General features: G+C 41.0%; 1 protein-coding gene across 1 annotated transcript in view; it reads left to right on the forward strand.

Moving 5' to 3' along the window:
* Positions 1-5,504: 5,504 nt before the first annotated feature.
* Positions 5,505-26,948, forward strand: part of ank1b (ankyrin 1, erythrocytic b) — a 51,885-nt gene continuing 30,441 nt past the window's right edge. The window contains exon 1 of the mRNA XM_029516414.1: positions 5,505-5,630. Coding sequence (XP_029372274.1) covers positions 5,505-5,630 — 126 coding nt within the window. The remainder of the gene's footprint in view (positions 5,631-26,948) is intronic.

A 26,948-nucleotide genomic window follows, 5' to 3' on the forward strand; every position in this document is an offset into this window, starting at 1 on the left:
ACCTCTCCGTAGATCTTAGATCAGTGCTCTTTTCTTTCTATATGCATTTGAGGCGACGCTCACATGAAGGAGCTAAGATTGCCTGTTTTTCCGCCAGTGATTTACTGCCCTCTTGTGGCTGCAGTGGATTTTATTTGACAATGCCACTTTGCAACTTTTTGTTAGTTCCGTGGCCATGATGTGTGTGGACTACTTGCCCTTGTGCTATGGGGCTGTAACTGGGGCTTGCCAGGCAACCCCCCACAAGGTTTATTGCGGAGCAATCTTTAATGAGGAAAGCTTTCAGAGACACGTTTATTTATATTTATTATATTTTTACAGTTAACTATAAAACAAAAGTGATTCTGTAGGTGGTCTCTGTGTGCTCCTATGTCCAGCAAACACTTTCTCCACAAAGCTGTTCATGTCTGATTCCAATGTTGACGCTTTGCTGACATCTATAGTTTCAAACTTGCAAGTGTGTTAAATTCTGTGTCAGCACCATGTGAAGTAGAACAAACAACAGACACATTCGCATTCACAGAAATGTCATAAGAGATCCCTCCACTTCTGCTCATAATACTTTTCCCAAATTGTACATTTGAGGCTTATGGGGTTCTCAACATTACTTTTCTTTTCCTATCATGCAGCTCTTAGTGAATAAAAACAATGAAATGAAACAGTTGAATGTGTCCATTACAAGAACATCAGGCCCTTTGCATCAAGGTGAAAGAAAGACAACCTCTCCTATTTCAGATATGGCCATAGATTGGACACAGCAGTACTGGCTGTGTCCCAGAGTGTGATTTTGTTTTTTTTTATTTATTTATTTATTTATTTATTTTTGCTGAGGGAAGTGCAAGTCATCGTCAAGGGCAAAGACCAGTGGGTGCAGAGTTAGGCTTTGGAGTTGGGCCAGATGGCATGTGACATAGCTGAGAATTACAGTGGAAAACAACAGGGGTGTCAAAGAAGCATTTCTATAACAACAAAAATTATATGGCAGAAATAATAATTGAAAAAAAAAATTGAAAAAGACTAGAATCCAACCAAAAAATGGAAATAACAATTTAATAAACAGCACAGTGAAATGACAGTGAAAGGAATCAAAACACCGCTTAGTTTTGACACAATTTTAACATTTAGTCTTAATGCAGAAATATGTAATTCAGAAGTTAGTGTGTGTATGATAATTATCATCATTATCATTAAGCTTTGAAAAAAAAAAAAAAAAAAGAGCCCTGGCTTTAACGCCCTAACAAGCAGGACAAAATAATACATTTAAGGAACACCTGACATACGCAGCAGTCTCATGTATTCAACTTAATGAAGCTTATACTTGCAGTAACCACCAGTTTCCACCTGGTGGCGATGTAATACAGAACACAAGAAAAGCACCAGCTTTTTGTGTTGCAGTGCCACTCGGAGGTCATAAATAGCAACAATGTGCTTTTAAATCTCAGTACTGTTGATTCATGAATCACCATCCACAGGAAAACAATTTAATCTACTGAGGAATGTGGAGCATGACATTCTGGCAATAAAAATCACACTTGCATGCCGTAGCATATATGGAGTAATGAAGTGTGATTTCACTGCTGCAACAAAATATGAAGATAATCCAGTATCCAGTATTCCTTTAACCACTGCACTGCTGCCCTGTTTCTCTTTGATTTCATTTTTGCACTTGTCTCTGATAAAGCGTTGAGTCATGGTCAAGCAACGTCCTTTAGAATCTTTACAAGTTACTCTGGAGGAAATATGGGGCACTGCCAAAGCCTTTATTGCATATAAAATGTTTAACACCATACCCAAAGATATCAGACATGCTGACACAGCAAACATTTTCAACGGCAAAAAGCATTTAGCCCGATGCTAAATTGTCTACTTCTCAAAAGTGACTGTATTGTACTTCATTTCATAATTGTTCGGTGATTATTCAGGCATATAGTACTGCTGTGATTATATAAATCTCAAAGTAAGTGTACTCATACAATGGACCTATTCAAGACCTAAATAGGGCAATAATAAACCAGAATGGCCGACAGTTATTTCCTGCCATTAAATGATACAGGAAATATTGTCAAGCAACTGATTCATTGCTCAGTAGTTGCTGCCTCAGCGTTTGAGGTTCCATACTTACTGCATGTTTTCTTGATGTGTTTTCATTTATTCTTTTTGGTTTTATTGTTTTAAATTGACTTAATTCCTGTAAAATGTGTTTTAGCATTGCTAAAAGTACTTTGAATGAATCCATCCATCACATTCGTCTTCAACCGCTTATCTGTTTCCCGGTCACTGAGGGTGCTGGAGCCAGTCCCAGCTCACCCTGGACAGGTCGCCAGTCCATCACAGGGCCACTTTGAATGAAATGTGATGTTATTTATTTAATTGTTTCAATTGTTTGGATTAAGTTTAGTTAAAATGCGTTTCCCATGTCTGCGTCAAACCCTATAATAACTTATTTAACTTGTTTAACCTATGGCCTTCTGTGTCATTATTCCTTTTGCTCGGCATGGATCTGCATGGATTACCAATTCACTTCAAAATAATTTTGCCACAAATGTCAGTTCTTACAGATTTATTATTTTCCATTTTTAGCACACCACTGTTTTGACCGAGGAGCCTGTGGAATCGCATCTGGACCAGTGCAGTAATGATAGACCTTCATTTGTGCCAGATTCTTATTTCTTTCATCATTTAATTAAAGTGGCATCAGCACTGAAAGGTTCCTCTTCCCTACTGCCAGTACATTCCTACTGTCCAGCTGACACGTCTGAGCTCAACAACCTTGGCCCACATTCATCACCAGTAAAACCTGGGTTCCTTGTCATTTTCAGAGATTTAAGATATCCTTGTCCCACCCAGGTATAAACTAATTGATTGATGTCCTCATTGTGATTCATGCATTAAAGCATTCAGTTGACGGGTCAGCAGACGCACACAGGCAGTGTGCAGATCAGAAATACTTTTATTCAGTCACTTATTGTCTTCATGACATCAAAGCTTGGCTCTCATTAAACTTTCTGAGTCTCAATGAGAACAAGACTGAAGTCATGTTGTTTGGACCGAATAGCTTTTGACGCAGACTCGTAGGTGCCAGCACATCTTACCCATCCTGGTTTCTCTTCACTGGGTCCCTATGTAGTACAGAGTTAATTTTAAAATATTCTTATTAGCTTTTAAATGTCTAAATAGCCTCTTCCACCATTCCATTCCACCACTATCCTTAAGATTGTGCTGCTGAGAGTCTCTAAAACATGACTGCAGCTGAGAGGGGATTGAGCGTTTGCAGTTGCTGCTTCCAACCTCTGGAACAAATTGCCTTTGTACATAAGACAGGTCTCCTCTTTTAAAACCTGACTTGGCTTCCATGCAGTGGACTTGCTGCGAGCTGTGCTTTATATGTTTATGTTTTTACACAGTATCATCTGTTGTAGTTTATGTTTTATGTTTAATGTACAGCACCTTATAATTAAATTAAGTTAAAGTTTACTGTCCACTTTTGAATATGCACATTTAAAGACGGTAATAATTTTTATCTGGTGTTAATCTCGTGGCAGGTGGAATCTATGAAAGTGCAGTACTTACTGTCTTTCCTCATGGTCTCTTTGCAGAAGGATGCGCTGCACATTACATTATTTTACAGAAAGAAGAGGTTGCAGAAAAGAGAGGGGCCTATAGAAATGGAGAGAGTTTGATGCCCTGATGTTGAATAGGTCAGGGTGAGATAGTTATAATTGTCAGTCCGTGTTTTACTGCTTCCTGTTTTATTCTGTAAGTCTGTTTGTCCTGTCACTCCCCATGTCCTCCTTTGTGGTTACCATCTCCTGCCCTCATGGGAGACACACCTGTGTCCCATTTGTCTCCTTCCCCTCCTGCGTGTTCGTATGTGCTCCCTTCGCTCTGTGCCAGATCGTCTTGTTTCTTCTGACAGAGTTCCAGCATTTAGTTCTCATCAGTGATTCGAGTGAAAATGACCCTGCCTGTTTGTTTGACTGGTGATTTTCTGAAACAGTTTCCTGTGAGGGTTCTGCCTGCCTGTGTGCCGACCTGAACCATATTAAAGGTTTCTAAATCTACTTCCTCTGCCTGAGTCAGCATTGTGGGTCCTCTTTGTCTGTAAGCATGATAGAGTAGGATCCCCACAGAAAGAAAAATATGTGTCTGGAAAAAAAAATACAGTGCGATGACACATGCAGTACTTTCAAGATATTTCGCACTGAAATATTAAAAATTTGTTTGTAAGTTGTATCTTTTGAACTAAAACTGTCTAGGAAATATGGAAAAGTCTTTGAATTAAGGTATAATTAGTAAAACTACATGAACATTTGGGTTTGGTTACAAGATGCATTTAGTCTTCTGTGCTTGGACAGCCAGGCAGTTAAAATCATATAATTTGTTGCCTGAAATATGGACCACTTACCGTCTTTCGCTCTAATTTTCCCATCTGAATTTCACTGTCTTCTGTTCATAGCGTTGTTTACTCATCCGCTTTGAAATTGCTGCATGAAGCACGACCCCCCGACGTAATGGAAAGAGGGAAAACAGTGGAATGAAAGGGGAACGGGAACATGCAGTTTTTATGAAGCCATCATGTTGTTCATGGCTATTTCTCCCTGTCTGCCTCTGACACTAAAACATGAGCCATGTAACTGGGTGGTAAAGCATGGCAGCATGTTTCTGTGCCACCTTAGTATGAGCGTTTCATACAAAAGCAAGTGCTCAGATAGTGCTGTGCATATTCAGTAAAAGATGATATCCATTCCTGTTTCACATGCTGTCACCCCTCTCACCACTCCTTTCCCTCCATCTGTTTCCAGGAGGGAGGTGCCATGGAAAAGCCACGGTCAGAGAGCGGGGGAAGACGTAAGAAAAAAGCACATTTGAAGGCATTCTGCAGCTCTACCGCCCTCATCTAATTCCTCTTCTTCTTCTTCTTTACCTCATGCAAGATGCAACAAAGGCTAATGTGAAAGGAAAGCCATTAGCAGAGCACAAAACTGTGGAGAAGGAAGCAGGGCAGCAGGAAGAGGAGGACATTTGAGAAGCTCTGCAGTAGCATCCCCACTGTGCTCAACACAGGACTGCGTGACTGGTCTGTGCGAGCACGGGGAAAGAGAGAGGAGAGAGGAGAGGAGAGAGGAGAGGAGAGAGGAGAGGAGAGGAGAGGAGAGGAGAGAGGAGAGGAGAGGAGAGGAGAGGAGAGGAGGGGGGGAATTCAGCGCAGCGCAAGCGGACTGGATGAGTAGCAGCCGCGGCACAGGCAGCAGCATCAGCACCACTAGCCGTAGCATCTTTCTGTGGCTGCTGTAGCATCGACACACACACACACACACACACACACACACACACACACACACATATGTCGTGGTGGCCACCAGAAAAGAAGTAGTAAGTGACGGGGCTCGGGGGACAAGAGGGACACGGGAGAAGGAACCTGGTGGAGGAAACGGGAGGAGGGCTGGAGCTACGGCGACTGAAGCAGCGGCAGCAGCAGCGGCAGAAGCGGAAGCAGCGGCACCATGGCGCAAGCCGCCAAGCAGCTCCGCAAGACCAAGGACCTGGCGGAGGCCGCCGCCCAGGAGCAGAGGGAGAAGGAGGAGGAAAAGATAAAGAAGAGGAACCGATCAAGGGACCGCAGGCGCAAGGTACGGCTCACAGTCTCATGAGACGGGGGGGGGGGGGGGGGTGATGCGTTTCTCACATCCATCCCCCCCCCCCCACCCTCGGCTTGCCTCGCTGCATCCATCGTGCATGACTGGAGAGGATGCGATTCCACATGTACAATTACACAGTTGGTCTTGTTGGTTGTTGCCTCAGCTGGTGCCAACCAGCCAAGCACATACGCTGTGGCGCGGGTTGTGTGTGCAGCTATGGGGGAAGGAGAAGGGGACTGGGGGTGATCGGTATGCCGCTTGGAGGTGTGACCAGTATAGGCTGTGAAATAAAAGCGCAGATCATTATTGTTCCTTTCACATCAGATGCATGTGGAGGAATTTCAGCCTTACAGGGGTGCAGCTCATTCATATTGATGGAGTTCAGTGTACTGCATATGCATGTTAATTTGAGCATTTGATCACATCACCATTAATAAGCTCTTCATGCTGTACTCTTCCTATGAAACTGTGTTGGCTTTGGATCTCGTGTCTTCCCCCATATTACGGGTTTTATTTCATTGGGAGAGATGTAAAATGGAGGGGGAAGATGGAGGTACACACCACTAAGAGATGCCTTTTTAACCCATCTGTCCATTTTCTGGTGCCAGATGCCGGTGAAATCTGTGGTAATGATTATATATAACTAAAAATGAACATTTAAATGCCATTCCTCAAGCCAGCAATGCAAAAGATCTTCCTGTAAGCATGAGAGCTCCCGTTCGGCCCTCCGTTGCACTCCTTCCCTGTCTTCTCCTGCTCTGGCTGTGCCTTGAGGTGCAGACTTTATTGGGTTGTGCTGCCATGCAGTCATGCCTGGCGGCACTGCAAAGCTTTATGAAAATATACATTGTATTGTAAAAGGTAGGCCACTTGTTGAACCGAAAAAAAGTACTATTGGTTTGTGTGATAATAATGCGTACACACATTCTGCTGCCGAGTGTTTTCTGTTCCCCTCTGCACACGTCTATATGGAGTTAGTGGCAAGAGGACAGGTCTTTTTATATTCACCCTGTTAAATGTGTGTGCATATGTGAGTGTGTGTATGCACTTGTGAGTAAAAGGAGTATAAGGGTTTGTCAGAAAGACTGAGCCACAAAGGAAAAGAGCCAGTACAAATGGAAATGGAATCTGCAGAAAGAGCTGGGGTGACTGTGAAGTGTGAGCTCGCTTCTCTTAATTCTGTGCTCTTTCAACTTGAACCAGGTTGCTTGTCTTGGCTGCAGAGCCGCTTGAACCCCCAGCAGACCCTGAGCCGACCCTTGGCTGCTTGCTAAAGGTTTCTTGTAGCAAAACGTTCAGCTTGTTTTGCTGCTTTGCTTTTCATTCATGAAACTGGAAACCTGTAGTGATAAAAATGTGGCGATGTCGTGAGTCGGTAGTGTCACTCATATTAACGGTATATTTTTAGAAAAATAGGCCACTTGTAATATCCTCCATGTGCTGTCCTATTCATTGCACTTCTTTCAAATCAAAAATTTTAGGTTAATCATGCTTTTTTTTTTTTTTTTTTCTTGGTGTTTCATATTGAAATTATATCAACCAAACTTAGAACTGACCAGCGTTCATCTCCCCATGTTAACATAAATACTGAGCATTACCAATTCTATTCACACTGAAAACCTAAAGTGTAAACATTAACATTAATGGAGCATCCTAATACAGACAAGTGATGTACAAACTAGTGCCAAGAAGTTAGGTTTACACTGAACTTTTTGGTCCTTCGTTTTGACAAAAGGGACCTTTGATCTGTAACAGCACCATAATGACACTCAGATGGGACAAACTGACAAACTAAGGTTGACATATAGCTATTTTACCTTACTTTTACTGTAGTATGAAATAGAAAGGATGCAGCGTGGGTGCTCACTTATGTTGCTGCACTTCAGCTATCCAGCCACTGGCCTTTGTGCTGCTAGCATTCACTACGTGCATTTTCTCCCCTTGAGGAATCAATCAAGTCCTTTTATTTAAGCTCTCTCTCATGGTCATATGACGAAGAACTCAATTTTACCTAGCTACTTCGTTAAAGGTCTGGGATGCTTTGTAAATTCCTCTGGAATCAGTGAAATGTAAGAAATAACTACAAGCACAATTTGTTAGTTCATCAAAAAATATGTACTTAAGTGCTCCTGTGTGTCATCTACTCTGAAAAAGGGGTGAGGAGACCAGCCAAAGAGACAGAGAGGGAACGAAGAGGCGCAGGAAGGTCCTAATGTTCTGGGGATGTTAATTAGCTCCATTCGATGTAAATCAAACTTGGCAGTATGGCATCTCGCTTCCCTGCTCCTCCCATTGCACAAAGGTCATCCGCTATAGTGCCAGCAGAGATCCTCTGACATCTCTGGATAGACTGGACAGTAATGCAGCTAGAAAAGCAAGTTCAGGGGCCCGTAGCTCTGCTGGTGAAGGTGCATGTCATACAGCTACAGAATCCTGCAGCGGGCTGGAAATAGATCCTTGACCTCAGCTATAAGGGGAAATAATCTGATAATCTTAAGAAAAGAAGAAAAACAACAACAGCATCAAAAGTGAGAAATCACATAATGAAATACATAATAAAGCTAAATGGTATTTTTTGTGCAGAGGTGTAAATTTGAGTGCCTTGTTAGGGGAAGCACTGTTATCTGTCCTGATAGTCTGATATGTCCTGTTCTTACAAGGTGACAGTAAACATAGATTCCTGCAGATTCATTGTAAATCAACATTCATATTTTTCTTCTCAGACCGCAGAGTATGTGTATTTGTTGCTTATCCCAGAGGGAGGAAATCAGCAGGTTGTTTGTAACACAGCTAAGTCCAATGCTTTATGTCAATAACCTGTGGGGTTAATTGCTGAAAAGCATTGACAGTAAAGTGTTCTTGCTCTGCTTGCTGTAACTCAACCACTATGGATCACTAGATGACGACGCAGCTCCTATGTCTAGCATCATTGATTCCTGTTGTATGTTTACCCCTCATCAGTCACAAGAGTCCTATAACTGTATTTGATGTGTGAAACTATGACTTGGGGCTGTCCCCATCAAGTGTCCTAGTCAAAGTCCACAACAAAGTGATTCCCTAAATTCTCCTAAAATTTGACCGAGAGGTGTATGTGACACACTGAAGTGCTGAACTAGTAAATTTGGCGCACCCTGTTTTTCACAGGCCACTTGATCCTAATCCCGAAGGTCTGTGGTGAAGAAGAGCAGTTCTACAAGCAGACAGAACAAACAACAAAGTGCACTGTAGTAAAGCGAGTAGTGGATTTTCATCTGCTTCTTTTCAGCTGAGACTGATCCATTAAAATACCGTATCAGCACTGATCCTTAGCATCACAACACAACTTGTATGAGTACAACATCAATTGCTAAATTATCAAATCTGGTCTCTGCAGATTTGGTCTTGGGAATTACCAAAAGGATGCAAATTAGAGTTCAACCTGAGCACACCATTAAATAAGTTTGAAACCAACATTTGCTTGCAGTCAGCTGGGATATGATTCATGTCAATGATTAATTGATGTTTTATTTTGGGGTGAAGAATGACATGACTTTGCTGAGAATAAACAATAAGAATGGGATCATATCAAAGCAGAAATATAAGAAAATGTCAGATCAACTTCAAATTGCTCTCAAGATTGTTGGGGTTCATGTTCAGACCAGTCTGGGACATGAAACCTTTTATTGCAGGAGCTCAGCGGGGGGCTTTTGGCCCCGTACATTTCCTTATTTCCTTCAGGCCTGCTCTTAATGCAGTGGGTCCAAAGATCTGCTAATGGATAGTGTGTGCACTTTGTGTGCACTTTGTGTGCACTTTGTGTGCGCATGTGTGCGTGCTGCCTTGCCTCTTCAGAGAGGCTGCATGTGAATATGTGTGTGTGTGTCAAATAGCAGTGCCTCAGGGTATCTCATTCCACTTTTATGTAACCTTATGGATACCCAACCCTAATTAGCCAAAACTGTCCTCTGTGTCCCTCCGTATTTCTTTGCCTCCCTGCCCATTTGTGTCCTCACATTAAACAGCAAGCACAAAAAATTACATCAGAAGAACTTCATAGTGATGCCTAACCTCAGTAATTGAAACCTGCATCCTCTGCATAAATGAAGCATGCCAAAAATATGTGGAGCAGTGGGAAATTTATCCATGTTGGAATTTATATTCCAGAGCTTTGGGTGCAAATAAATGGATCGTTTAGGTAATTCCTGTTGTTGCAGTGTGCTGTGGAAAGACTCCCATCCAATCGGGAGAAAAACATCCTCATCTTACTTGGCATCACACAGTGATGTGGACCACATGAACAATTTAATTTGGATGTATTTATTCAAGTCAGATCATTTAAAATACAAGAATCCCAGAGGTTAGAATATGAAATCATAGAAGATTGTGCTTTTGGTCATCTCTGTTTTTTTGTTTTTTGTTTTATTGTTGTTGTTGTTGTTGTTTTTGACAACTTTTAAGTGTAATAGGGCAGCACTGATTAAAGACTAAAGACTCAGCTGCTTCCTTTGGCAGTTTCTAATCTTTACAAACTTGGTTTCAAATCATTGTGGACTCACACAGAAATGCAATTATACAGAGCTGTGTGTTGGCAAAGATTGGACATAAGAGGTGGTTGAAAACAATACTTCAATTTACTATGCATTTGTGTGGAGAGGGGGAGAAAATAAGGAAAGTATGTTTCTTTTTGACCATAAAGATTAAGCTCTCATACAATAGCACATATCCTAAAATCGAGGGGACTAATTCTAGTGCATAAGGACGTTTACATATGTATTTATATTTCTTGTGTGAAATCACACATACATTTTTCTGACTAATGTGTTGGCATATAGTATATATGCATTTACCAGCAACATCAGTTTTTATTTAGAGCCCTTGCCAAGGGAATATATCAAAATTTCACTCACAAATCATTCACAGCTCTGTTTTGGTCACTGACTTCAGATAGCATATTCCAAGCTACATGAATCGATCTTATTCTGCGGTCTAATACTTTTATGTGCTCAGTTTCAGGCTCGACATGAACAATTTGAAATTACATGAAAACATATTTAGAGGCTTTATATATGTGTTCCTGTAAGGCAACAGTAATAAGTAGCGTGGTAGTATGGGCTGGTGCCTTCTCATCCCCTTGGAGGAAAGGAAGGGAAGGATGAGCCAAGGTCGAGCAGAGGAAAAGCCGCACTCAGACAAGCCCCAAGCAGCCACAGGCTATATTTACCTGCCATCTTTGGATTACATTGCATCGGAGACCAGAGCTCCTCATCTATCTACACACCACAACCATGTGTTAGCTGAGCACCTGCCTTGGTCCTGCATCTGATATTGGCCACGAGCTGGTCCTGCTCAAACATAAGAAGGTTCCAGAATTGAAGCAATTTTTATCAGGCCTTTCTCCGGGCTTATCCGGGACTCCACTCTGTCACATGTTTTTATCTGGAGATCAGAGTGATTTTTGACAAGCAGGCCTTATCTGACACCATTGATAGTAAACGGAAAGTACGAGGAAAATCATTTTGTCTGCTTAGTTCTAAACGTTTGTTTGCCTTATGACTGTGTACCTTCAATGGTAATATAACACATTTAAGACATTGTTAAAAGTAAATACATCTGTACAAGAAAGTCAAGCCACAGTTACAGAGTTAAAAAACATTATGTTTTTTTAGTGTTTGTTTTTTTTTTTTATGTTCTCCAGGTTTGCATGAAATGTGTATAAATTGTTGCATGGACACCACCAGCAACAGATGTTGAACATTCCTGTGGTCAGAGAGTCACTGCGCTGATGGCCCATAAGATCAATGTGCAGTCATTGAGTTCCTGAAGAGTCACAGCTCATCTACCAGCCTGAACCAGGTAATCAGAGCATCCGTCACCATTGCTAGCAAGGCCAACCAGCACGAAGCCTTGGCATGCAGTGGGAGGAGCAAAAGCTGTAAATCTTTTTGGGGAAGTTTATTGTGACCCTGGGGTCAGTCAGCAGTCAGCAAGTGTTCTGAAGTGACGGATGTTACCGTGGTGATTACAGGGTGACACAGCAAATGGCGGGATGATGAAGGGACGATGAGATGGATGAGGGCGTGCCCCGGTCGGGGGTAACACTCTCTGCGCAGATAACCAGCCAGATAATAAATACTGGGAGGGGGAAATCTTGTTGAATTTCGCAACACTCTCAGACTATTCTGCATAGTCTGAATTTATGAGACAATGACAAGCCCACATCAGTATGGAAACATAAGTCAGACAGTAGATTTTTTGTGATGTGTTTAACTCTATTTCACATCAAGGGGGAAATCTAAAATAATCAACAGTTACAAAACATGTCTGATTTACATGATTGACCTACTTGGAGTTTGTGCATGGTACTAATGATGCAGTTGCAGGTCATTAGGAAAATTGGTACGTGAGCACTGTTAACGCCAAAGAATTAAAACAGGAAGAGTGAATGTGATACAGACTGGCATGATGCCACTCACACTGATATGCAGGCAAAGAGCACACACATCTGCACACACCCTTCGAGCTGGAGCTGGGCATTATGTAATGGAATTAGTGCTCCACAAGGTCCACATGGATCATGCGGCCTGCAGGAGCCCACTAATGCACTGAAGCAGGAGCTGCTCTCAGGCACACCCTGACTCAATCGCTTTCCTCTGCCGGCCTAAACATACTTTGCTATATGTATGCTGCCTAATGGACACGGAGCATGATGAAACATCCAGGATTTCACAGAGCTGTGGTGTGATCAGATATTCATTGCACATTCAAACACAGTTCGAAGGGCTTAATAACGCAGCCCAAATATGTACTTATTACTTCATATTTATCTTGGGCCTTTAACATAGTTGAATTGGATAAATTGGGATTTTCACGGTAATAACTATTACGGAGAAATTTGTGCAATATGATCCAATTAAAGTAAATCAAATTGCACTGCAATAAACTCCCCAGTGTTGAAGATTATGTTGTTCAGTTTGGTTGGAGACAGTTTCAGAAAGGTGATGAGTAAATTCCTGCACCGTATTTGTTCCCTGACTGACATGTACTAAACAGCCTGTGCTCACTTGCATATTAAAGCGCCAGCCATGAGCTCAGTCTTAACCGCACTGATGTCTATCTAATGCTCAGTACAAGCATATTCGCTGACTGGTGGCTGTTAAATTCACTGATTTCTCATGTTACCTTTGTCTGATTTGAAAAGAATTACCTGTTTGAAAAGTTTGAAAATTACCTGATGAGCTGTATGTGTTCTTTTCAAATGTGTCCACTTGCATGATGTGAAGGATTGCTCTGTCATTGGGATTGCGGCCTGATGAAATAGCTTCTGTCTTCTCACGCTCATCCCTATCATATTAGATAAAATCCAAATTCTGGCATTAGAGAGAAATGTTGAATGTAAATAGTATTGATATCCAAGCTGTTAGACGACGGAAAATGACAAAATGTAACGTCAGATGTTGCCGAACATCTCTGCCATTCATTGACTGGTATCACTTCACACTATCTGATCTGAGAGAGCTTGCATCAGCATTCGCTGGTGGCAGCAGGAGTGGGGACGTGACGGTAAAGGGAGACAGCCAGAACTCAGACTGAGTGTTTCTGCTCTGTCAGCTCTAAATCCTCATCATCTCCTGGGAACTTTACCCCCCCGCCCTCCCACTATAATTCTATATTCCTCCTCACCCACTTGGTATGAGCTTGCATTTCTGGATTTGAATGTGTCACCACGTCCACAACATGTACATATATGTTTATGTAGGGGGAAAAAAACCCAAAACAAAACAGATACAGATCAACTATACTGCATGTCTCCTAACTGGTTGCAATCCTCTCTTGCTCTCTACTGTACTGAAGCATTGGGTTGGAAAAGCCATGCTGCACTTGTATAAATACTTCATTGCTAATTCAATTTTAAACTCTACATGGAAGGAGCTAAAATGTAGCAACTGTTTGTTTTTCCTCTATGCTCTCAGTGCTTCTCTCCATCAGCTATCTTTCTGTGTCTTATAGCACGGTTTGTCCCCAAACCATGCTATGTCATCATCATTGTCTTTTTTTCTTTCTCTTAACTCCTGCCTTATAAACTTTGTTTTCATGGTTTTACCGCTTTATTTCATCCCCGCTTGGTGCTTTTAATTTGTTAATGTAGACATATATGCTTGATTCGTCAGTGTGCATGTGAAAAGTAGAATAATTACATCTCCAATGCTGAATCGGAAAATGTAGAACACGTGAGGTCAGACCTGACTATTTTGAGTGCAGAGGTCACCAGATAAATGATAATAGATTGTAAGCTAACAGATGACTGCTTGTTTAGATCTTCAGCCTGATCTTCCTGAGTGTGTGCTATCGCCTTATAGCACAGTGTCTCTGCCTTTTCTGCTCTAAAGCAAATAGCTCATCCTAAAACCTCATTGATGATAGCCATTAATATTTGGATTAAATTCTGGCTCATGCACCGTGTGGCTCATGCACCATGCCATACCAAATGTTGAATTACAGCTTGGTGTGCAGATTCAAGCTCATTACCTGATCACAGGAAACCCCAGTGCACAATGTTTGCCCTTTTCCATCTCCCTACCTCCGTCCATCTCTCTCTCTCCGTCCCTGCAGATCTTCACTAATACCATGGTCATATTGACCACAGTCCACTGATCCAGCATCGATGTCCACCGTTTTCCACACCTGTAGTCTGGAATAAGGTTGAACGCACTGAAACATTCCACTGTTACGCTCAGAAAAAGAGCTCACACTACCTCTGTTTGTTTCTCTCCAGCTCACTTTCTTTGTTTCCCCTATTATCCAGTGACTTGTTGTGAATCGGCCAAAAAAATCTCATCTATTATAAAGAATCGGTTGTGAAAAGCATCTGAAGGACAGCCATCCATTTGCAGAGTCAGGGATTGAGTAAAAGAACGAAATGTTAATATGTGTTGCCAGGGGAGCCGGTGAGTCATGACGCTGATCCGAAGGCGCAGACAGATGATACAGTGTGATGCAGAGTTTTGTGTACTCTCTTGAGAATCGTCTTTGGCTTTGCTTTAGTGCCTGATAGTGTCTGTCTCCAAAGTCACGAGCAAATGAAACAGAGCCACTTATTAACTACCGCCTCCCATCAGTTACTCTCTCTTCCTACAATGTATCATCTATGATATGGTTTATAATTCATTTACAGCAGAACCTCTATTTAGGAAAAATACTCCTTCAAACCAGTAATGAGACAAGAGCAGGATGATGTGGGTGCTAGGTTGTCGGACAGGACAGGACAGGACAGATGTGGATAAATACAACATGTGACTTGATTGATTGTTTGAATGATCAATCTACTGACTGATTGATTGACTGCATGGGTCTTCAGTTCTTACATTCTCCTCCTCCCTCAAACACTCACACTCAAGTTTTTACATCGTTGTTCTCTGAATCACATCTATGACTCATACAAGCGTTTGAAAGTGAAATTTTGAGGATCATGGCCAGATTGTAATGAAGCACAGATCCTGTCTCAGCTGTTTCAGGCAGTATGACTGACTGAGAGGGTGACAGGGTTTGTGGTGCTGGCTCGGCACCAGTGCTCCCCCGGGGAAGGCCAAGGTGAAAGGAAAAATACTGTGTCTCGAATATGCCTATAGCATACATGTTAAACAATGCCCCCCCAATTCACTAATTCACCACCACCCAAGAAAAAGCAGCTTTGACAAGACCAGGGCTTCTTGTCTTCCATCAGAATTCAAACCGCCATGGTGCAAATGAAGCACGCAAAAAGTCCACAGTGATTGATCATCGCATAATCCTCTATGGCTAGCACTATCTGATCAACACTCATGGGTTGGGCAATACCCCTTTTCAAAAGCCTTCAGTTACACATCCATTAAAAACATGTAGTTTCATTGAAGTTATTTCAGTGAAGGCGTCAATTGTTTCACTGTGTAGTTCGGAAACCTCCTGGACTCTCCAGGGCCTCATTTTATCAGGATGATACAAACACACACACACAGATGCAAATGCAGCACAGGCTTTAAAGGTGAAAGATAGACCTCCCCCGTCAGTGGTGGCATCAACTCTTGCTGAATAATCATTTTCTTAGTTTAAAAACTGTGTCTGTGCCGAAGTCACATATGGAAAAAGTGAAAAATCTCAATCTTTTCTCTAGCTTACACTACAACAAACTAGTACAGTGTTCTGTGTTCTGTTAACACAGCCCCAGCCTTTCCTTGATGTCCCGCCTCTCATGATGATGGGCCTTTTTCTCTCTTTGATATGAATTAATAGTTGAAAAAAGAGTGTTTAATGAATATTGCAAAGGCCTAAATCTGTTCAAGGTGTTCAGACCTATAGGCAATATATCTCTGAGAGCATTTTTATACTTTTAATTTAACCAGGTGCCAATGTTTTTTTCCAAAAATGGAGTGAGTGCGTTGAAATGTGCAAGCCTGACATGCAAGGTTTATGTGTAAATGTTTTGAGCATTCTAGTGTGCATGTGTTTGACACACAGCAAACAACAGCCAACAAGCCTCCACAGCAAGTAAATGATGAGTGTGATTGATGAAACCGAACGAAGTGCAGCTTCCTATAAGTGCAGTGTGTCCGTTTGTCTAGCCCATATTTTTATCTCTCCCTGGTGTATAAGGTTTATTATAGCAGGAGCCTTGGAAAGAACCCACTGACTTCTAAGGCTGACTCGTGTGACATGTGACATGCAGTACAGCTGTGCCTACTTTCTGATGTCTTTGTGTTGAAAAGGTGTAATATTGATGGCTGTAAGTGATTTTATGACAGTACACTATGAACTTTGCTCTCTCTTTTTTTTGTTAAACCGATGCATTACTTACATCGGTGGAAATGAAAAGCTGATGTTTTGGTAGTGCAAAGTTTTACTGGGTAAGCATCTGTGTCCTTTATGTTTTCAGCATTGGAGCCATTTTGCCGTTGTGCTGTCTTGAGAGACTGACTAATCCTGTTTGGATTCAGGTGTCTCACATCACGTGTGCATTTGTCACTCTGGTCATCTTAATGTCTCTTTTGGCCCCCAGCCACTTGTCGATATATTCATACAATTAGATCGGGATTCATTTAATATTCCACTTTCTTTCATTTTCTCCTATCTTTGTGACTCACTTCTCTAATTTAGACTTTATGGAAAATTGTATTTGGCTGGCCTCTGGGGACAGACCACTTGCAGCTTCTATAAATTGACAGGCTTTGTGTTAACAGTGTGCTGGACCTTGTGCTTCAGGCTTGACCCTAGCAGCAAGTGTGCGTCCCATTGATGAATTGCTCTTCGCGGGTTAGAATGACTCTTGTGAACCTGGGCAGAATGCTGAATCATAAGGCGTTGGCGCTAGCAACCGGCCTCAGGGAGTGCTCACTGTCCTGTGAAATCCATCATACCAGGAAAGGCAATTTGTGGCAGAGGATAATACTGTGACTCTCTCACGGTGGCATGTTACAATGATTTGCTATTTTTATGTTTCTGGTTTTATAAGTGACGATTATCTTTCCAATTAAAATAGTTGTGTTTTCAGTTAAATTTGATTCTGAAAATAATGAGAAAATAGAAAAAGACTTAGGTGTGGGAGGCTACTTGTTGTTTCCCCTCAGCAAAAGGAGCGTGATGAAGGTTCATGGTCAGACTAATAAAGATTGGATGGACACATTCTGATATTATCATTGCTGCCATCATTGGTCCAAAGAGTAATAGTGGTGGCTGTAAACTCACAGTAGCAGGTAGATGTAGCAGTTTCCTCCTTCGATCTTTGTCTTCTGCTTTATCTTACGCATGTCCTCTGTGACTTTTTCTCCTTCATCTCTCATCAGCCTCTCAGTGGCCCCGCCCCTCTGTCAGCGTGTGCCTTGTGTTATGATACTTCACCCACTGGGTGATTAGTGTCAGTAACACAGACATGCACAGTGGGGACGACTTGCTGTGCTCGGCTTCCACATGTATGCACACTCGTGAGTATAAACACAAGTATGTCCCACTCGTTGATATTAATGTTGTCTTTTATATTGAACTAAAATCCTTAATTGTCGTGGATCATATTTGGAGGGTAGAAATCACACTCACTCTGTTTTTTTTTTCTCCTTAGGATGTTACCACTGCCATATGTTACCCAGTCTTGTGAGGCCTGAGAGACAAGGTCCTTCTCTTTCTTGTTAGAACTTAAATGAACAGAATCAACCATACTGTTTGTAAATAAATTGGAAGAACAAGAGTTTGTATCAGTTCATGCTGGTGTTTGTCGATATTTTAGTAAAACACAGTATCCAAGAATTAGATTTTTTTGTGCGTAGGAGGAGCATCATGGTCTGTGACCAGACGCCATTTCATCACTTTTCATGTTTGCCCAGAGCTGGGATTTGTGTGTATTGTGAGCGGTGACGAGGGCACTGTTGTGTATTTTTGAGTCTTTACATCCTGCGGTGAGGAGCATATGTCAGCTTCTGTGATCGCCTGTTGACAGCAGGTCTGCAGAATATGTAGCATGTCACTGCCTGGGCTCATGTTTACATGTGTGCGCATGAACTGGGTTCAAATGTATGTGCGTGTCTGTGTGTGTGTACCTTAAAATAAGGGAGTGCACATTTATTTATGGTATTATTTATATTATTTAGGTATTTATTAAGTGAACAGGGATCCACGTATATGTTAGCAGCCTCTTCATTAATGTGTATTTGTCCTGTGCTGGTGTGAGCTAGTATGTGTCAGCTCCAGAGCGCTCTACACTCCTGATTCACGACAGGGCTCATTTGGTAGTCAGTCAGTCAATGTCCCGATGGGGCAGCAGCTTCTGCCCTCCATGCCAAACCCCCCGCGCCTCTCCTCCCAGGCCACAATCACAGATACTCTGGCATCTGACATCCAACTCTGCCTTCCACTCCTGAGACATGCTGCATTGACCTTATAGTCCAGTCACCATTGAGTTATTTGCTTCACTTACTTGCACTGTATTGAACTCGGTTGTCCTTTTTTGTTGTTGTTTGTTTCTTATATCAATGCCGTGCTTGTTTTTAAGAAAGAAATCGAGGTTAAATATATTTTTAAAATTCAAACTCAGCCTGCACAGTTAAGCTTTGTCTTTTTCTTTTCTGTCCAACACTAAATGCTGCAGTTAGTGCTGGGCATTTTCTGTGATAACCTTCATTATGACTCATGACTGATGATCACATAGGTTAGGACACTGTATCTTTACAAAATGCAAGATTACTTTATTCTTGATGGGCTATTCCATGTTGTTCCAATATTATTTCAATCATTTTATTTACCAGACTTAATGTATTCACATTTAATTCAGCAATAGATGCATACTGATACATTTCCCCCCAGCTGATGGTCGGTTTCACACATGGGTTTGTTTTCTTTCTTTTTTTTTTTTACAGCTGCAAGGTTGATATAGTTTTATTAATCAGTTTGAGGTTTGTGTTCCAGCAATATGGGAAGGAGACAGGGAGGATTGTGGTATCTCAAGTGTTTCCCGTCGTAAGATTTACTATGTTTGAACATCCTTGTTCTGCAAGCATTACTGTAGTTGTATTTTATGACATGCATAACTTTAAACATCAACCAATTCATTTGGTAACACAGGAACATGAACAATGAACATTCATTCAATTGTTTTTCCGAGTCGCGGGTGGTGCCGGAGCCAGTCCCAGCTCACACTGGGTCCTGGACAGGTCGCCAGTCCATCACAGGGCAAATAGTGAGTAATGAATCAAAAATTAAACATTGAAGTCTTTATTCAGTGAGCTTTATGGATTTAATGCTAAAATGTTCTTTAAATATTGCTGTCAGTGCGCCATACACCCATCAAGTTGAGCTTAACAGTTTTTGGAAGATCAAAACTATCAAATAAAATAAAGATCAAGACATTTAAGTTTCAGAAAATTCATGCCTGTGAAAATGTGTCCATACAACTTTGCCAAGCTAGAGTGAAATATCCTCTGACTGAATGTACCAAAGCCCAAAGGCAGTGGCAGCGACCTCAGTCTTGGCCAGATATCAGCTTAAAATGAACGGATGAGGGATGGATGAGTAAGGATGGAGTGATAAACTGACAGCGCTGAAAGAAGTGTTACAACCCTGTGTCATCTAGTGGCACAGCACCGCCCGATCTGAAGCTTTTCTTTCCCATCCGTGAATGTGAATTCCAGCGTGTGTGCTTATTGTCCTCAATCCAGGAACACACATCATCTGATAGATGTGTTATTGAACAGACAGAGAACCCACTTATTAGGAATCTTTGAGCGAGATAGCACTTCCCCACCAGCCCCAAAAATGCTGCACTTCACCATCACCCCAGAACTCTCTCTGTGGGGGGAGTACGAGCAAAAAGCAAATTTCTCTTCAGGCATTTACTTCTCTAAGACGTATATCTTTCCTATCACACTCACAGATAGATTGTGTTAATACGTGACTTCTTTTAAAGATGTCTTTCACCCCTCCTCTCTCCGTCTCCCTCCCTCCCTCACACCTGACCTTTACTTCTCTATATCACCGTAAAAGTCTTGTCCGTTCTAATGAATTCAGTTCTGGCCCAGCCTTTTAAAACACACTAATACTAACACACAGACCGAATCAGACCTTTCGAAAAGTTTTCCGCAACCATGTGAAGGATTGAACACATGAAGATATTTCCTTCATGCAGCATAAACGTGCCTAACGTTTGGACAGAAACTTTTCAGCACCCATAGAACATTTTCAAGTTTGATCAGCTTTATTGGCGTGGTGGCCATGTTTCTCCTGACCTCCACAGTCCTTCCTAGCTGTCTTACCTGCTGTTTGTTTTTCCTGATTCGGCCCCTCATCCCTCTTCGCAGCTCCTCCTCCTCCTCCTCACTCCTCTCTATCGCTATCTCTTTTCCTCTCAATCACTCTCACTCTCATTACCCTTTTATGTCCTTTATACCTCCCTTTATTTGGTTTCACCCTGTCACGCGGCCTCTCTCGCTCTCTTCTTTATGTCCTTCCTGTCTTCTTCTTTCCTCCTATCCATCACCCTGGCTTCTCCCTCAGCTGATGACTCCCCCCTCTCATAGTGATGGTATATTGGCCTTATGGGAGATAGTGCAGTCACTGACCGTGTACAGTTGAGTGCTCTGCATTACTTATGCACATATGACTTTCAGACACGGTGACTCCCAACTTCTCCGTGTCTCCCCTTCTCTCTTTATAATTTGATCTTTCTTTTACTTCTTCCTGTCTTTCTGCAGCTTTCACATGTTTTGAAACATTTATGAGTTACTGGGGTTTAATTAAAGACTTTTTAAATATACTGTTAATTCTTTTAATTTTTGGTTTGTCTTTCGACATGATTTGTATCATTATATTAATATGATTTATTTGATATTACAGTTGTATTACAAATGTCAGCACCTTAATGAAACCTTAATGAAAGTCTGGAGCTTGTTTTCTGGAAACTGATCAGAATAAAAAAGTAAACATGAGTTATATCATATAGGTTTGCTTCAGGAAATTGAACTTGTTTATTTCCAGTTTGCACTGGGAAATGGGAAAGTGTGTCCAAACTTTTGACTGGTACTGTATGTGTCCCATTAAGTCCTGAGTGATCAGATACAGTTGATATCAACATTGAACTGTTGGGAACAACACTGCTGCAAACAACAGGATCTGTTGTCTGATTTATTTTTGATACTTGTCTGATTCTTTTGTAACTCACTATCTCTCACTATGCCTCTCAATGTATGTGTCTAAACAATGGTTGCTCTCCAGAAAATCCAGTTCATGGCGTGCTTTTCTCTTATTCTGATGGACTGTGATTGACCACTGAATTATTATATGTTAAAAACAGCTTCTCTGCTCAATCTTGAGATAGAAAACGACACCTGGTATTCATCTACCAAACTATTAATTCGATTTAGGGTTAGGATTAGATTTCAGATGAGACATTTTGTCCAGTTAAAAGCCTCTCTTTACTGTACTTGCTGACTAAATTCCCTAATGAGACACTACTTCCTGTGTGTTATGAAAATGTATGCTCAGATATCGGTTTTGCTGGCAGGGAACTTGACTGTTGTTGAGATACTGAGACGGGGCAGGGAGCCCAGAATGTCAGCTCAGAGTGATGACGTCAGACGCAGACTCTGAGGGACAGCTCTACCCAGCATGCTTTGCAAGTAGCATTTCTGCAGTGCTCATAAATATTGAAAGCTTATGAAAAGAGAGACACACCATGGGAGAGAGAGGTTGTACAAACCTGCATTAGTGAGAGAGTGCAATGTTGAGTTCAGGGCTGCTTCACTCTTTACTGTCACTTCATTGTGCAATGCTCTCTCTCTTTTGTGTCTACCTTTTTTTCGGTGCTATAGGCTAAAATGCAAACTGAGGCAAAGAAAACAAAGAAATAAAAAATCGCTGAGGTTGACCTCCGTTACCTGAGCAATCTTTCAAAGGCAATCCGGATGTGCTATAAAAAGACAGAGTGAATGTGTGTTCACCATATTTGTGATATTTTCAGAAGACATTATTGTTGCGTGAGGATTCAGCCTTAGAAACTTAAATGTAACAGCGATGAATTATGTAGTTTAGGGGAGGATGCATTTTGACTCTTCACTTGGCTTCTTCACACCAAAACCCAACAAACCCTGCTGAGGAGGATTTCAATAGCTGCAGGTTCTATTCTTTCAGAATGTAATATGAGAAGTCATTATGGATCAATAGAAATTGTGAATAATACACACAATACAAACACAAGCTTGTTGCCGTCAGTTAACATTATCATGAAAGAAAAAGAAATATATAATTTTAATGATATACATGCGCACAATGTGTGTATGTACTGTATATGAGCGCAAAGGGTGTGTGTGGGCCTCTTTTGTCTCTTTATGTTTTTTGTGTGGGTTCCTGTGTCTTGTATGCTTCCGTGTGTGTGTATGTTGCTAACATTGTTCTTGCATGTCTCAAATTCAACAGAATCTAAATCTTCACGTGATACAGTAACAATGGCACCTTACAGTATGGGTGTGGGAGGTGAACGTGAAGGTATATGGACAGGAATGAAGGAAAAGCATGCTTTGATTGTAACGGGGTGCAGAAGCAGTGGCCTGAAAGAGGCTATAAATATTTCAAATACTCGGTTTTAGCACAGGCATAGAGAAGACAACAGGAAGATCCTCATTTTGATGTGCCGCATCAATGTTTCACGAAGAAGGAGGAATTTGGCGCACTGCAAAACATATTCATCTCCGCAAATCATTTAATCTTTTATTCAGTTTTCAACTGTTGTTTTTTTATTTTTAAGATAAAGGGCAGCTGTGAGCTTCAGATGAGCTGCCTTTTTACAGACATGGAGCTGGTTATACAAGCACAGTTTCAGGCAGGTCTACTGACTGAAACCAGTGTTAGTTTTACTCTTGGCCTGCTCTGAACCCAGAAGGTATTTGAAATGAAATCAGGGGAGGGCGAGGATAAAGTGGTGTCAGAAAAATGAGTCAGACACGAGCCGTGAGCCGTATCTTCCATACAGATACCTCACCTGTGGTAAAGTTGAAACCTGCTCTATTACACACTGTGATTGGGTTTGAATTGACATAACTGTAGAGTTGTGCGGTCTCAGTTGTACGTATACTGTTTTGAGGTAGTAATGTGAAGTGGAACAAGCTAGACTAGTTTAGCTTATCACAATCCTCGTGAAGCTCTTTCATTAGGTCCCTGATGCGCTGTCCTTATACGTGTGCTTGAATTTGAATTTGAATGAATTTATTTCGAACATATACAAGAAAATGTCACCATTTATACATAGAAATGAAAGAGATGACTATAAAGCAACAGAACAATAAACAAATGAAAACAAAAACAAGAAAGATTAAAAAAAAGGTCCATATTTTCAAAAAAGGAGTATGAGGAAGTAAACACTACCTCACCCTTCTACTTGCATTTACACATCACCTCAATTCATGTTTCTAATATCCAGGCATATGCACATGCGCTCCATCCATCCATCCTTCCATCAGCATTGAATCAACTCCAGTGCTGTAGACTACTGGACTCCATTGATTTTTCATTTTCAGGGTTATAACTTCATCTCACCAGGCACAGACACGCTCTTCACTTCATCTCCACTCTCCTCAGCAGTGTAATATTATGATTATTATTATCATTTCTTTAAACTGAGGCTTTCAGGTCCATGTTGCATCTCTTTAAGTATTTGTACACAAGTGGTTTCGTTACCTATCTGTAAAATGTTAGGAAAGCCTTCAAATTTGATTAAAAAAAAAAAGTCCCTGGAACATAATAAGAAACAACAATATTATGAAATACACCAAGACATGTCAGCATAAGTTATTAGCTAAATTCATCAGATTTGATTCACTGTTGTTTTCCCTTATTTATCACTGTAGACACCACCGATAACCGTTGAAAACTTCTTTCAACATTATGAAATGATCATGAAATGATTGTGATACTTACTTTGCTCTTTGCTTATAAAATTTTAAATCAAATCAAATCAGATCTTTTGCCTGACGGTAACAGTTCAAAGAGTTTATTGGGGGGGCGAGTAGATGTTTTGAAGTGATGTTACCGATCAGTGGGTTTCCTTATCTTTAGGTCTTCCTGCTGAGGAAATATCTACTCTCATCCAAGTCGAGGGGATGGCTTAAAAAATGTGGAAGCAAGTTGGAAAGAAGAAATATTGCCAGTAATATTAGCAGTGATAAATTAGGTGCCTTTGTTTGAATGTGCCGCTGTGTTGCACAGTGAAGCGCGTGTGTTGTTGTGTGTTGGATGGAGGTGGAGTCATTAACCAGGTTTGGTCGTTGATAAAGAAATAATGAGCACTTCGGGCACTAAAAGGTGCTTTGAACAAATGTGCCTATGCTTATTGACACACAAAACTGATGGGTGGAAGTTTTGTGGACACAAATCTGTTTTACGCATCTTTTTTCACACTTGGATTAATGATTGTGAGATGGACTTTGCTGGAGAGGCCTGCAAGGCTTCTACTTGCTGTCAGAGCCTGCAAATCTTTGTGTACCCTTTCATGAAGCTCTGCATCCTTAAATTTCATGCCTGCTCCTATTTCATGTGTGTATTTGTTTGCTTGGGAATCAGGTTTTTTTTTTTTTTTTTTGAGAAGTGGGTCTTTGTTTAAACCCATGTGGTTTCATTACTCTGATCTGTCTCCCCTCACTGTGGTGCCAGCACTAACATACTGTGGCGCCTAAGCACTGCAGCTATTTTTAGTTTCGATTTGCACACGTGTTGGTAGGTATTTTGTCTCCATATGCATTTGTTTCTATCCTCAGGTGAATGAGTTTCTTGTTTGTGCTCTCGATGAAAAATAGCCACTATCTTCCCATCAGCATCTGTGACTGTCCAGTCTTATACTGCTTGAGTTTCTGCGCTTCCTAAAACATTGTTGGTAAAACATCACTGCTTGGTCTGGTTGCTGCATCTCTCTGTAGTTGGATTAGTTCCTTTGTGAAGGTGTTTTTCGACATATTGAGATATTTCTGTGACAGTAAAAAGTTTTAAGTTTCGCAGGGTTGATACTTATTTATATTATGTATGCATATTTTTCCACTAAAATTAAGAAAGCCAAAAGTTCTCAAAATGGACAAATCTTGATGAAGTGTCATTTCCCAATTACTAACTAATTTAGAATAATAAATCACACAAAATAAGGTTAACTTACGTAATTTAAAGGCATTTCACAAATAATGAATAATAGTGAACAGCTAACAATAACAATAATAATAATATCATTGGCCGAGACCTTTGTACCCTAACCCTTGACCAAATCACTATATTTTACAAACATTTGCAAAGAACTAAACACAAATTTTGCCACACAATTTAAGCAAAAGGCGCAGGATCCTCCTGTGAGTCTTTACTCACAGACACGCCAATGAATAATGTTGGTCGTCTTTTTCCTCCAGATTCTTGATTTACTGCTTCTGTAAACAAAGGCTTAAACAGGTCCTCCTTCCAAGCTGGCATTAATTATACTCCATAGGAGTGCAGCATATTTTTAAGTTACAGTGTGAAGGATTTGCATTGCATGTTGAACTTTGAGGAAAAGTCTCAACCTGAAGGACCCATCTGAAAATCTGAAGTGACAGGCGCTGTCACTACAATAAAAACGCGTATGCAACATTCTGCCAATGACTTCTGTCATAGAAGACCCACAGCACAGAAAACCATCAATGGCTTCCAGCAAAAAGCATTTGTGGTATTCAGAGATGAAATTTCTGTCCCTACACCCCCCCCCCCCCCACCCCATCAACAACACCAAGAATCCCTCAGTGAAGACAATGAGATCAGGTCTTGAAATATTCTTATATAAATCTCTGAACACTTGAGTCGCTTTCACAGATTATTGAATCACATACATGTAGAATTTCCACCAACAGCGTCTTATATAACGCCTCACTCTGAGTCTGTGTGAGTTCTCATCTTTTGGGACATGAGGTGTTACTCATTTTGTGAGATTGGTTTCTGTCAACCTAATTTCTTTAACCTCCTAAGACCCGAACTCTTGCTTGGCATGCATTTTTTTAACGACCCAAAATGTGCTGTCCACATGTGTGGACACCAGGTCCAACAGAGAAATTGCTTTCTCTCTTGTTAACATAATGAGCCTGTGCGTGCAGGTACCAGTTGTAGACGTGTACAGATGGAAAAAGATTAAATAGAGAACCTTAATTTGTGGGGAAGGAAGTTTTGATTCTTTTATTTTCTGTTGTAGTATTAATATCTCTGCCTTTTCCGGCTTTTGTCATGTCTACATGTTTGAAAAGCAGTCTATTTTTGGACCTGCATGAAGCGCATGGGTCTGTGTCTCACTGTGAAAATATGAAATCTGATTTCAGTTTGTGCAGGTCAGCCACGCTAGCACACTAGAATGATGGGTTTCTAGATATGAATCCACAACTATCACACATAGAATGAAATAACAATGAAGTGTATTTGTATGTTGTATGTTATGTAAATATTGTGTGTGTATCCATGTGAGATTTGGTCTGTTCTAAACACCAATAGCATAATAGCTTAAAAGCTTTCAGTACAATTAATGTTTGCATTCACTCAGTTGACAAACATTGTGTTTGTGTTCTTTGTGGCAATAAATTGCCAAATGACATTAAGGCTCTTGTAAATATTGAATCAAATTTTCATGCAATAACACACAATAAAGTCAGATTAAATCAGAACCTGTCTTGTGCTGAATTTGTCTGAAAATAATTTCTCTGGTTTAGGGTTAGGGTTAGGGTGTGTCTGATTTAAATGGCTTTTTCTGCTTGAAAGAGTTGCGGTCATTGATCCATCTTGTCTTGGGGCCCTGGCTGGTGTGTGTTGTTGTCTTCTAGGCTGTTGTGG

This window comes from Echeneis naucrates, chromosome 12, assembly GCF_900963305.1.
Source record: "Echeneis naucrates chromosome 12, fEcheNa1.1, whole genome shotgun sequence".
NCBI lineage: Eukaryota > Metazoa > Chordata > Actinopteri > Carangiformes > Echeneidae > Echeneis > Echeneis naucrates.